The sequence below is a fragment of the Chroicocephalus ridibundus genome, chromosome 19, assembly GCF_963924245.1.
Source record: "Chroicocephalus ridibundus chromosome 19, bChrRid1.1, whole genome shotgun sequence".
Taxonomy (NCBI): Eukaryota; Metazoa; Chordata; class Aves; order Charadriiformes; family Laridae; genus Chroicocephalus; species Chroicocephalus ridibundus.
This window is the reverse complement of record NC_086302.1, coordinates 5658142-5671041: the sequence shown is the minus strand read 5'-3', so window position 1 is coordinate 5671041 and position 12900 is coordinate 5658142. Positions and strand designations below refer to the sequence as shown.

Below are 12900 nucleotides of genomic sequence, written 5' to 3'. Positions count from 1 at the left end.
TTAATTGTGAATAATTCCTGGGTCGTTGTCAAGGAAAATATTGAAAATTTCTCCGTTATCAAATCACAGTAGGGAAACACCTGGAATGGGATGTTCTCACCTCGGGTGGAAAATCGGCCTGGTGAAACCTCGCTTTCCCATCGCCCTGTTCCCGCACCGCGCGGGACGGCGAATACTCGCACCCCCTGTACTCGCTCACTGAAAAGGGCGCTTGATTTATTATTTTTAATAATTCTTCCTTCTGAAAAGCCAACAGACAAAACCCAGCTCCAAAGAGCCCGGTCTGTGTCGGGTGAGGACCCCAGCTGCTTCCTCAGGGGGTTGGGCTGATGTTTCTGCGGGTGTCCAAAAGCACCTCTGCGGCCTTTTAATTTTTATTGGGGTATTTTACTTGTTTTCTCCGGAAGAATTTCTATCCTTTTAAATTCTTTGATGGCCTTGGCCTCTCCGTTTGCCTCCCAAAACCCAAATTCTTCGCTGGTGTCCTCGTGCGTTTTCAGAGGGAGCGTAAAACCTGCATCGTTTGTGAAGCTGGGTGAAATAAGGGGCGGAAATTTTGTCTTTGGAGAGACCCTCAGCTGTGATACCCAGAGCCAGGCGGGGAGAGGCCGTTCCTGCCGTGCCTGGCGGGGTGTTCGCCTGCTCCCTTTCGTGTTGGTCGGACCCAGCTTCTTCCCCTTTTTAGTTCTTCGAGCAGCGACCCGAGAGAGACGCGAGAGGAAGGGGAAGATGGGAGTTGAAAACCGCAACGCTTCGGGTGCAGGTATAGCACCTGCCGTTATTTTTGCCTAAGAAAATCACTTCATTCGCAGATCGTACCCGCGTCCGCTCACCTGGGACGGCCCCACGCTGGCGTCGCGTGTTGCTGCTTGAATTTCCCCTTGTGTTCAGCAGCATGAGACCTAAAACGCTCTTTTTCTTTTAATCTTTTTTTTTTTTAGCTTCCCACCCCCCTCCATCCCTGTTTTAAGGCAAAGCAGTCGATTTGCTGGGACATCGCCCTCCCTGTACCTGCGTTCCCTGCAGGATTTATTCCACAGCGCCTTCAACCTTGGCATCGTTCCCATGAAAACCAGCCGCCTCCGGGATGGGAGTCCGCTGTGCTCCGGGACCCAAAACAGCCCCGTTTCACCCCAAACTGCAGAGGGGAGAGAAAAATAGGTAGTTTTGTGTATCGCTGGCTGGCTGAGCTCCTCCTTTGATGTTTGGGAGACCTGTGGGGCTTCCAGAGGGGGACAGAAGGGAGAACACCAAAGCTGGGACCGATGTTAAATATTAGGAGGGGTTTTTTTTGAAGGAAGAGGCCAATGAACGTCCCGGAGGGGAGAAATAATCCTGGGAAAAAGGGGTAGCTCGGATTGCGGGGGGGGAAAAGTGATTATTTGATGTGTGACTTTGAGGTAGCTGCTTCTGCCGACCCTCCCGAGGATGCTCGGGGGGGCCAGGACTAGCAGGGAACCGTTTCAGTCTGGACCCGGTCCTGTTCTGGTCTAAACTGGGACAAAAGTGGGAAATTTTTAGTGCATCCGAGGAGGTTTCGCTTTCAGCCGGCCGCAGCGTGTCTGTGCGCGACAGACTTCAGGATACGGGCAAAAAAACCCCCAGCTTTTCCGTAATTAGGACTGCGTGACGTCCCGCCGGGAGCGTGGCACAGGTAAGAGCAAAAAGGGATTTTATTGCTGCTATTTCTTCGCCAAAAAAAAAAAAAAAAAGGCAAAAATATTTGCTCGGTTCCCCGGGGAAAGGGATCCTGCTCTGGTTTTTGCTGCGGTGATGCTCTCCCCGCGTAGGCGAATTCCCCCAGCCCCAAAGCCCTGGCCAGCGGGACGCGGGGGCCGGGGGCTGCGCTCGCCGGGTACCGCCGGCAGAAAAACCTCTTCGCTGACGCCGTTCCTGGAAATTTTATAACCCTGAGCTCGGCCTTTGCACAACGGGATCCGTTCAGGGACTGATTTGGGGTTTTCCAAACTGCAAACACCCCGAAGGCTTGGAAGGAAACAGCTGAGCTGAGCCCTGGGGGCAGCAGAATCCGGGCAGGGGGGGTTTGGGGACAGGTTTCCCCACTGCAGCCGAGAACCCGGTGCGGGTCTTGTTGTTGGCACCAGCCGCAGCTCGGCTCCTGGGTTATTTGCTTGGAAAAGGGAAATTCCCAGATTTCCCGTAATGGGGGCGGGGGGGGGGGGGGGGGGAAGATGGTAAATGCGAGACCTCAGGGCTTGAAATCCAAAAGGCAAAAGCAAAAGCGGCAGCTGGGGGGGTGCAGCCGTGCAGGGCCCCTCCGCTGCGGGATGGGAGCGGGGCCGGGATCGCCGTGGGAGGGCTCCCGTGTGCTGCTGACGTGTGTCTGCTGGCCTGCCTGCACCGCTGCCTGCACCGCTGCCTGCACCGCTGCCTGCACCGCTGTCCTGTTCTGCTGCCCTGTTCTGCTGCCTGCACCGCTGCCTGCACCGCTGCCCTGTTCTGCTGCCTGCACCGCTGCCTGCACCGCTGTCCTGTTCTGCTGCCCTGTTCTGCTGCCTGCACCGCTGCCTGCACCGCTGCCCTGTTCTGCTGCCCTGTTCTGCTGCCTGCACCGCTGCCCTGTTCTGCTGCCTGCACCGCTGCCTGCTGGCCTTCCATCCTGTCTGCTGGCCTGCCTGCTCCGCTGCCTGCGTGGCCCTCCTGCTCTGCTGCCTGCTGTCCTGCCTGCACCGCTGCCTGTTGTCCTGTACCGCTGCCTGCTGCTCTTCTTCTCCCCTGCCTGCTCCCCTGCCCGCTGTCCTCCACTGCTGTCGTGCTCCCCTGCCTGCTCTCCTGCCCACTGTCCTGTGCTGCCATGTGGGGCTGTGCACGGTTCCGTACCGCCGTGTGGGGCTGTGCACGGTTCCGTACCCCCGTGTGGGGCTGTGCTCGGTTCCGTACCGCCGTGTGGGGCTGTGCTCGGTTCCGTACCGCCATGTGGGGCTGTGCACGGTTCCGTACCGCCGTGCGGGGCTGTGCACGGTTCCATACCCCCGTGTGGGGCTGTGCACGGTTCCGTACTGCCGTGTGGGGCTGTGCACGGTTCCATACCCCCGTGTGGGGCTGTGCACGGTTCCGTACCCCCGTGCGGGGCTGTGCTCGGTTCCGTACCGCCGTGCGGGGCCGTGTGCTGCTCCGCACCCCTGTGTGATGCTCCCCCGGCCTTTCGCCCGCTCCGGGGCTGCAGAGCACCGCGGGGGCTGGAGGCAGCGGCGCTTGCGGGGAAGGACGAGACGCTTCTCAAATAAGCGCCTTCGATGGCTCTGGGCCGGCAGCGGTACGGAGGAGCCCGGTGTGACCACTGCAGCCCTCCCTCCGTGGCCTCGAGCCGCAGAATGTGTCCTGCAGGGACCCCGAAATCCCTGCCCTGCCCAGGGTGGGGACGAGGGGGAGGCGGGGGGATCTGAGCACCCAGCTCCCCCCTGGGCGACGCCGAACGTGGGGCTGGGCTGGAGCCCGGCTCCTTCCCCAGGAGGGAGCCCCGGGGGGTGCAGGGACCCCTCCACGAGGCCCCGGAGGCTCGGCGGGGCTGGGTGCTGTGACAACCCCCGCTGTGCGCAGCGCCTGGGGGACCAGAGCTCTGCCGCCGCCCGCGGGTGCCCAGTGGGGCCCTTGGGAGAGGGCAGAGCCCAGCCCGGGGGTGCGACGGGCTCAGCCATGCCCCCGATGCACCCCATCCCTGCGTGCCGGGGAGCACCCGTGTCCTCGGGCCACCGGGGACGAGCAGGGTGCAGGGGTGCCGAGAGCCCACAGGAGTTAGCGTCGTTCCCAGAGCTGGACCAGGGGGTGGCATGTCCCCCCGCGACATGGCACCAGGTCTATGTGCGTTCACGGATGAGATCCTTTATTGATGAACCAGCCCCTTCCCCTCTCGGCCACCCACACCCCCCCCCCGGGTCACCTCCCACCCCAGGGGTGTCCCACGGGGAGCCACGCAGCACGACACAGCTGTCCCCCAGCCAGACCCTCTTTTGGGGGCTTGTGGGGTGTTTGACGGCCATTGTTGACTCCTTCATCCAGGCCTTGGGTTGGTGGCCGGGAGGGAATGGAGTGCGACGCCTGGTCCTGCTCTCCCGGAGTTTTGGGATGGGAACGTGAAGATCCAGGATCATGTTGCCTGCGAGGACGCCCATCCCGGGGCTCCGTGTCTCTGTCGCCTTCGCTGCTGTCCCAGGGCAGAGGGTGCCACAGGTGCCCAACGGGGCGGTTGGAGTTTGCGGGGCTCGGGAGAGGATGAGGATGCCGCAAACGTGGCTTCGCGCTGCCGAAGATGCGAGTGGGTCCCGGGGGACAGCGGGGACACCGACAGCAGCAAATCCGCAGTGACGAGACACTGGTCCCCTGGCAGGGGAGAGCAGGACGTGGGGAAAAGCGGAGTCTCCTCGTGCTCCGTGCAGGGAAAGCACCAAAAAAGCATCCTCGGAGGGAGCAGCCTTTGGTGATGAGCAGGTTCCTGGGCTGGTCCTCGGGGGAGCTGTAACCCTGAGATCCCAAAAAGCACCTTGCTGGGACAAACACGGATAAACCCGGAGCCGCAGGAAAGGCCAGCTGAGACGGGGCAGGTCAGCGATGCTCTCCCTCGCAGGAGCGATTTATCCAGCCCTTCTCCAGCACTGAGGACCACGGTGGGTGAAACCTCCATCCGAAATGTGGCCCCCCCATGTGGCTTGAAACGCCGGAGCTGCGAAAGCATCTGGGCAAAATTTGGCTGAAAAAAACAAACCCTGGAGCCGTCGCCGTGTCCCTTCCCACGTGGGTGGGGAGCCGGCGGCGCTGGGTGCCGAGGGGCCGGGTGGTGGGATGGGGACCGATGCCTCCCCGTCCCCATCAACCGTGCGGGCAGGTTGGTCCTCGTTCTCCTCTTCCCCCGCTAACGAAGGCTCATTAAGGGCTCATTAAGGGCTTCGGGCTGCTCCCTTCCTCCAAAACGTCCTGTCTGTCATCCCCCCACCCCATTGGCTCCAGCACCTGCTCCTGGAGAGGAGAAATCCGGGAAAGGCCCGGGATTGGGGCTCTGTGTGTTGGGGGGGGGGGAGGAATTTGGGGGTGCCCTGGGTTTGCATCCCCTCTTCTGTCCTTGGCGGAGCCGGGGCGGGGGGGGGTGGTCTCAGGGCGGGGGGTGGCTTGGTGGTCCCGCGCTGATGGGCTCAGGTGGGACTGGATGGGGTTGGGGGCAGCCAGTGGGGGTTTTGGGGAGTGGGAGTAGAAATGGGGCTGCAGAGAGCTGGGGGGAGATGGGGAGGCCGGAGGGGTGTTGGGGGGGAGAAGGAGGGATGAGGGGGGGGCGGCCCCCTCCCAGCCCCGCTCCTCCCTGGGGGTCCCGCGGCGTGTTCCCTTACCGGCCCGTGGCCACGGGGTGTTTCTCCTCAGTGGTTTTGGCATCTCCACGTTCCTCCTTTGGCGAGCGCGGTGTCGTCGTGTCCCCCCCCTCGCCAACGCCGACCCCCCCTTTGGCATTCACCGCGTGCCTTAATTGTGTGACATTAAATCAAGGTCCGCGGTGAACACGAAAGGCTGGGGCCGATGGCTGGGGGTGTTTGGTGGTGGAGGGGGCGGGGGGGTCCCGGGGTCCCTGCTCCCTCCCCTCGGCCCCGGGACCCCCGTCACCCCCTACCGTGTGCTGGGACCAAGCTCTGCCCCCCCGGGGGGGGGGACAAGAGTCACAGCAGATTAGGGGATGGGGGCTGCCCCCACCGCTTGTCCCTGTAGAAGCCCAAATGCATCCATACCCCCCCCCCCACAAGATCCGATCCCTATGGGGCTGCCATAGGAGCCCTCTATGGCTGCTTGACACCCCCCCCCCCCATGCAGGATCTGGCCCCCAGTGCCAGGACAGCTATTTTTGAATGAGATAAAAAGCAAATCCCCCCCCAGTCCTGTCCCCCTCCCCGGGCTGTCCTCGCCTCCCCCGGCTTTCGTCAAGCCATCCGCACCCTCAGAGCCATGGAAACCCGGGGCGGGGGGGGGGGCATCTTCCTCCTGGCTTAAACTCCCCAGCAGCTCAGTTCGGGAGGGGTTTGGGGGGGCGGGGGGGCTGCTTGGTTGTGGGGGGACCCAGAGGAGCTGAAGTGAGGTGAATTTGGAGACATTCGAGTGGGTTTTGGGATGCTGGTCCTAGAGAGGCTGGGGGGTGTGGGGGGGTAAAACCTAATAAAACCTCATCTGTTCTATTTCTACAAGGCATTTAGTATCAAAATAGTCGAAATGGCTGATTTTGCCACAAATTCTCATCCTAGGGCCTGGGCCTTCCTCCCCGCGGCTCCACGCCAGGGGTCGGTCCCAAACAGCAGCATGCAGAGGCCGGTCGAGGCCTCACAAACTCAGCACAGGTAACACACATACCCCCCCCCACCCCGGCTGGGGGCCAGAATGGGGCCGGGATGGAGCTGGGATGGAGCCAGGCTGGAGCGATGCCGGGGGGGGGGCGGGGGCGACCCCAGTCTCATCCCTGTGTCCCCCCACATCCCCCTGGGGCCATCCCAGCTGCACCCCAGTGAACGCCACCCTCCACCCGGGGTTTGTTTTTTTGGTTTTTTTTTGTTTGTTTTTTTTGGGGGGGGGGCATTTTTTCTGTACAAATATTCCCAGGTCGGGGGGGAAAATTTAGGGGGGTGTTTCCTTAGCGGGGTGCCCGGACGTTCCTGGCGGGGAAGGGGCGGGGGGGGGGGGGGAAGAGAATTCCTTGCGGTCCCTCATCCTCCCCATCCTCCCCCTACATCTCTCGGGGGGAGGGGGGGGGGCGGGACACTCCCCCCCACCCCACCCCCCCCCCCAGCGCATCCCGCATCCCACCGGGAGCAACCGCACTGCGCCGCCCGGGCTCCCTCCCCCCCCACACCGTGTCCCCCCCCCGGGGGTCGTGCCCGGGCAGGGCCGTGTCGTGTCCCCCCCCCCGTTCCCGGGAGCATCCATCGGGCCGTGCCCCCCCCGCCCCCCCCCCCCCCCCCCGCGCCGTTACCTCGGTGCCGGCAGCAGGAGGAGGAGGAGGAGGAGGCTGAAGGGCAGAGCCCGGCTGGTGGCAGCGGTTGGGGACAGGCCGCCGGCGTTGTCACCTCCCCAGGCAGAATGAGGCCACCGCCGGGCTGGGGAGGGTGAGGGGGGGGTTGTCGTCGTCGTCGTCGTCGTCCCCCCCCCACGGTGTGCGTGTGCGTGTGGGGTTAACCCTTCCCTGCCCGGCCCCGGCACCGACAGCCTGAGGCGGGGGGGGGGCGGGCCCGGGGAAACACCGGCACCTACCGGTGCGGGGGCTCGGGGGGGCGGGGAGACCGGCACGGGGTCCCTGTGTGTCCCCGCTCTGTCCCCCCCCCCCCGGGGGTCACCCCTGGTCCCCTGCTCGGGGACAGGCCAGTGAGGTGGGGTGGGATGGGGTGGGAGGCAATGGAAGGGATGGGATGGGGCGGGATGGGAGGGAAGGGATGGGATGGGGTGGGATGGGATGGGACAGGGTCGGGTGGGACAGGGTGGAAGGGGGTGGGAGGGGGTGGAAGGGATGGGATAAGATGGGACGGGATGGGGTAGAAGGGGGTGAGGGGGGGTGGGATGGGATGGGATGGGATGGGATGGGATGGGATGGGATGGGAGGGAAGGGATGGGATGGGATGGGATGGGATGGGATGGGATGGGATGGGATAGGGTCGGGTGGGACAGGGTGGAAGGAGGTGGGAGGGGGTGGAAGGGAGATGGGGTGGGATGGGAGGGAGGGGAAGGGATAAGATGGGATGGGATGGGGTAAAAGGGGGTGAGAGGGGGTGGGATGGGAGGGAAGGGATGGGATGGGATGGGATGGGAGGGAAGGGATGGGATGGGAGGCAATGGAAGGGATGAGATGGGAGGGATGGGATGGGATAGGAGGCAATGGGTGGGATGGGATGGGGTGGGAGGGATGGGATGGGAAGCAATGGAAGGGATGGGATGGGAGGGATGGGATGGGATGGGATGGGATGGGAGGCAATGGGTGGGATGGGATGGGGTGGGAGGGAAGGGGTGGGGTGGGATGGAATGGATGGGATGGGATGGATGGGATGGGATCTGGGGGGGCAGAGGGATCTACGGGGACCCCGCGTTGGGCTGTCACCTGCCCGGGTCACGGCCGGGCGGTTCCTGGTGAATCCTCGGTTATGGCGGGGTGGGGGGGTGGGATGGTGGTGGCTTTTCAGCGTAGGCTCAGCTTGGGGTTAAACCCAACCCGTTTGGGGACAATTCCTCGCATGGGCAGGTGAGCGGGTGGGGGGTGTCCCCACGGACCCCCCCCAAACCAGGGAAGGATTCAGATGTGGGGCTCACTTTGGGGGGGGGTGGGGGTGGGGGTGTCCGGATCAGGCCCTGCCCTGCCCTGATGAGCTCTCGGGCATCCCAGGTGGAGACAGGGGGGCCGGGATGCCCCCATTCCACCCCCACACCCCCCCTCAGCCCCGGGGGTGCTGCCTGGGGTCCGGCGCGGCCGTGGGGGTCCGGAGCTGGGGATTTGGTGGGGCGAAGCCGTGGGGCGAAGCCGTGGGGGGCTGGGTCCGTCCCGGGGTGACCTTGGGCACCGCTGGCCTCGTGCGCGTTAACGATTGACGGGGTGACCGGACACGCCGGGACTCTGCCCGTCCCGTGGGATACGCCCCCCCCCCGCCCCCCCCCCCCCCCATGGCCACCCCCCGGTCGGGGTTCATCACCCCAGCCCCATCCCGCCCAACACCCCCGGGGTGTCCCGTGCTGGGGGGATTTTCCCCCCGGGACTGAGCGCCCTGTCCCCATGTCACTGTGACAAAGCAGGATGTCCCCTCCCGTGTCCCCCCCCCCCCCCCCATGGTGACCCCGCTCCTGGGGCCAAGCTCTGCCCCCACCCCCGGCCTCCTGCCTCCTTCTCCTTCCCGGTGATCCCAGTGCTCCCAGTGCTCCCAGTGCCCCTCCCAGCACCGCAGCTCCCCTCCTCCCAGTCTGCGGGGACAGCGGGGCTCGGCGGGACGTCCCGTCGCTGGGGGGGCCATGCCGGGTGCCGGGGTGCTCCCCAGCCCCGCCGAAGCTCTGCCGGGCAGACCCCAGGGGCTGCGGGTGACAGGTACCCGTTCAGGCATCGGGCTGGGGGTGGCGGGGGCTCCCTGGGGACAGGGAGGGGGGTGGCACCCTGCTGACCCCCCCCCCCAGCACCCCTGTGTGTTACTGGGGGGCTGCTCTGGCGGGTTCGGTGCTGGGGGATGGCGGTGGCCCTGTCCCCGGAGGGGAAGGTGGCAGGGCAGGGTGCTGGCGTGTCCCCATCACTGGGGTGTTTTGATCCCAGTGCCCCCCCCTCCCTTCACCGTCGCCCAGACGTGTGGGGGGGGTGGGCTCCTCTGTCCCCCCCCAGGAACTCTGTATCCCCCTGGTTTGCTCACAGGGACCATCCTCGCAGGGAATTTGGGGGGGGGCACAAAGGGTTCGGGAGCCCCAGGAGGAGGAGGGTGAGGAGCCGGGAGGGTGTTGGTGCTCCACAAGTGTCACGAGTGGCCAGGTCTCAGCTTCCCTTTGCTGCTGGCCGGGGGGGGTGGCTGGGTGGCCGGTGCCAGCCCTGGCATTGCCCTCCTTAAACCCCCCCGGGATGCCCCATGCCAGCGTGAGAGGCCGGTGCCTGGGGGGCACCCTTCCCCCTGGGGGGCCAGGGGAGGCAGCGGGACCCCCGTGGACACCCAGCGGGGGGATGGGGATGGGGGGGGGGGGTTGCCATGGCAACCGGCGGGGTTGCTAGGAGATGGCAGCCTGGGGTGAGGGGAGGGATACCCGCAGCCCCCCACCCCTATTTCACCCCCCCCACGGCTTTCCCAGCCCTGGGCAGGTTCCCCCCCGGCCAGAGCATCCCTGGGTGGGGGACATCCCTGGGGTGGGGGACATCCTCGGGGCAGGGGGGGGCAGTGCCGGTCAGGGGAGGGGGTACCAGAGCATCCCTGGGGGAAGGTGACAGCCCTGGCCCCCCCCCAGGGGCCATGTTAGGGTCAGGGGGGCCATGAGAGGACACAGGCCAGAGGCCAGGAGGGCTGAGCCGGAGGGGACGAGGACAGGGTCAGCGCCTGGTTTTGGGGCGGGGGGCGGGGGGGGGGACACACAGGGTAGAGACGGCCGCAGTTTGGGACAGGCTGGGGGTCCTGAGCCCGTGTCCCCCCCCTCCCCGTGCAGCCACCCACGCCGTCACCGGGAACCCCACGGTCCCACCGTTCCCAGCCGAGATGCAGATGGCCATTTTCGGTGAGTGGTTCCCCCGTGCCAGGGAACGGGGAGGGCGGGGGGGGGAGCAGCCATGGCACAACCCCCCCCCCCCCCCCCCAAGCCCAACCCACCCCTCCCCTGAGCCACCTGCCCCCTCCCCGCCTGTCCCCCCCCAGGCATGGGGTGCTTCTGGGGAGCGGAGCAGCTCTTCTGGAGGACGCCGGGGGTCTTCTCCACCCAGGTGGGCTTCATGGAGGCTTCACCCCCAACCCCACCTACGAAGAAGTGCGCACAGGTAACGGGGTGGGGGTGGGGGGGTGGGGGGGGGTTCTCCTCCCGTGCTGCGACGGAGCCCCCCCAGTGTCCCCCACACCCGTAGTGGGGTGATGTCCCCATCCAGCATCGCGGGGTGTCCCACGGCCCCTGCCTTTGCCCTGGGCTGGGTTCCCATGGGATGCTCTCTGGTGTCCGTCGGATGCTGGTCCCCCTTGTGTCCCCCCCCCCCCGCCCAAGCCCCCCAGCCCGGACAGACGGACGGACGGACAGCTGCCTGGCTTAGCCGGAGAGACATTTTGCGGAGGATTATCCGTCTGCAGGAACTCTTATCCCGGCTGCTGTCTCCAGCCGGGGATTTATCCATTGTTGGGGGGGGGGTGTCAGGCATCCCACCCCCACCAGGCACCCAGGGAAGGGGGTCCAGGGAGAGGGGGGGGTCGAGTGGGTGCTGCAGCCCCTCCATATCCAGCTCCCTCCCTCCAGCCTTGCCAATGCTCCTGCTTTGTACAAGTCTCACGAATTTGCCAGGTCTCAGCTCCCGGAGGGTGGGTGCAGTGGCCGCCGATGGTCCCCCCCCCCGGCCAACATCCCAGGGCGGTGGGAGGCTGGCGGGGGGGGGCGGGGGGCAGGAGGCCACGGTGAGGGGCTGCCCCTGGTAGTGCTGGCTCTGGCCGCAGGGCTGACGGGGCATGCGGAGGTGGTGAGGGTCGTCTTCGACCCCCGGAAGATCAGCTACGAGGAGCTTCTCAAACTCTTCTGGGAGAACCACGACCCCACGCAAGGTAAGGACGAGCCACCGGGGCCCGGCCAGTGGCCACGGGTCCCGCTGAGCCCCAGATACCTGGTCTGAGGGGGCTCAACCCCAAACTGGCCCCAACAGGGGGTCCTTGGCGTCTCCATCCCTTGAGGGGGGGGGACTCATAGAGGCTCTGCAGCTGTACCGCCCTGTGCCTCGGTTTCCCCATCTCACCCTGTGGAGGGTGAGGGCACCGCACTGTGCCCGGTGGGGCCAGGGGGTGCCCCATAACCCCCTCCTGGGTGCTGTGTCGTCCCACCCCCCCCCCGCCCCAGGCATGCGGCAGCAGGAGGACCTGGGCACCCAGTACCGCTCCGTCATCTACACGCTGGGCCCCCACCAGCAGGCGGCTGCCCTCCGCAGCAGGGCACTGTACCAGCAGGTAGGTGGGGACACCAGGACCCCCCCCCTGGGGTCACCAAGACACCCCTGGGGACACCAGGACCCCCCCTGGGGTCACCAAGACACCCCTGGGGGACACCAGGACCCCTCCCTGGGGTCACCAAGACACCCCTGGGGACACCAGGACGCCCCTCCAGGGGACACCAGCCACCTCCCCCAGCCCCAGGGGCATGGGGCAAACCCCTGCCCTGGCTATGCCATGCCGTGGGGCAGTGGGATGGGGGGGGGGGGGTCCATCCAGGTTCCCACCCCCCCGCCATGGGACTGTCCTAGGAGCTGAGGGAGCGGCGGCAGGGGGACATCACCACTGCCATCGAGCCTGCCGGTGACTTCTACTACGCCGAGGACCGTCACCAGCAGTACCTGCACAAGGTGCCCGGGACCTCCTGTGGCCTGAAGGGCACCGGTGTCACCTGCCCCGTCACGCCCTGAGGGGCCACCTCCTGTCCCCTGCCTTGTCCCCACGTCCCCGGCACCGCAGGCAGGGCGGGCACAGCAGCCAGCCCCACACCTCCCGGCCAGCCCCACACCTCCCGGTTCCCACACTCTCCATTGCCCCAGCAGGATTAAACCTCTATGTCCCCCCCCGCCCTCCGCCCCGGCTTTGTCCCGTCGCGTCCCATGGGTGCTGCTGGGGGGCTCTGGGGGCTCCTCGGGTTGGGGAGGGGGTGCTGGGATGGGGAGGGACCCCCCCGCCCCATGGGCTCTGGCTGGGGGTGGCTGTGCCCATGGTGGGGGCTGGTGGGGCAACAAGGGGGGTGGTCTGGGGAGGGGGGGGGGGGGCTGGTGGGGGGGCGCTGATGGAGCAAGAGGATGTCACGGTTTGAGGGGTCAGGGTCCGTGGAGCTGCAGGTCTGGGGAGGGGGGGGGAAACGCATCCAGGGGGCTGGTGATCCGGGGGGGGGGGCTGTCCGTGGGGCTGGTGGTCTGGGGGGTGGGGCCATGTCTGTGGGGCTGAAGGTCTGTGGGGGGCCGTATCCCCGGGGGGGGGGGGGGGCGCTGTGTCCGTGGGGCTGGAGGTTCGTGGCGGGGGGGGTGTCCGCGGGGGGGGGCTGTGTCCGTGGGGCTGGCGCTCCGTGGCGGGGGGGGCCTGTCCGTGGGGCTAGCGGTCCGTGGGACTAGTGGTCCGCGGGGCTGGCGGTCCGTGGGGCCAGTGGTACCATGGGGCTGGCGGTCCGGGGGGGGGGGTCCGTGTCCGCGGGGCCGTCGGCGGGGCGGGTGCAGCCCCGCGCTCTGCCGCCAGGGGGCAGTGTGGGGCCGCG

The 12900-nt window shown here is 66.5% G+C and overlaps 1 protein-coding gene across 1 annotated transcript; it reads left to right on the top strand.

The window, feature by feature from the left end:
• The first annotated feature begins 8860 nt into the window (after positions 1-8860).
• On the top strand, positions 8861-12222 carry LOC134525225 (peptide methionine sulfoxide reductase MsrA-like). The gene is given in 7 exon segments (XM_063355865.1): positions 8861-9046; positions 10135-10203; positions 10341-10412; positions 10415-10459; positions 11118-11222; positions 11512-11618; positions 11912-12222. Coding segments are annotated over 7 exon segments (630 nt in total). The 5' UTR covers positions 8861-8973; the 3' UTR covers positions 12071-12222.
• Positions 12223-12900: the final 678 nt, after the last annotated feature.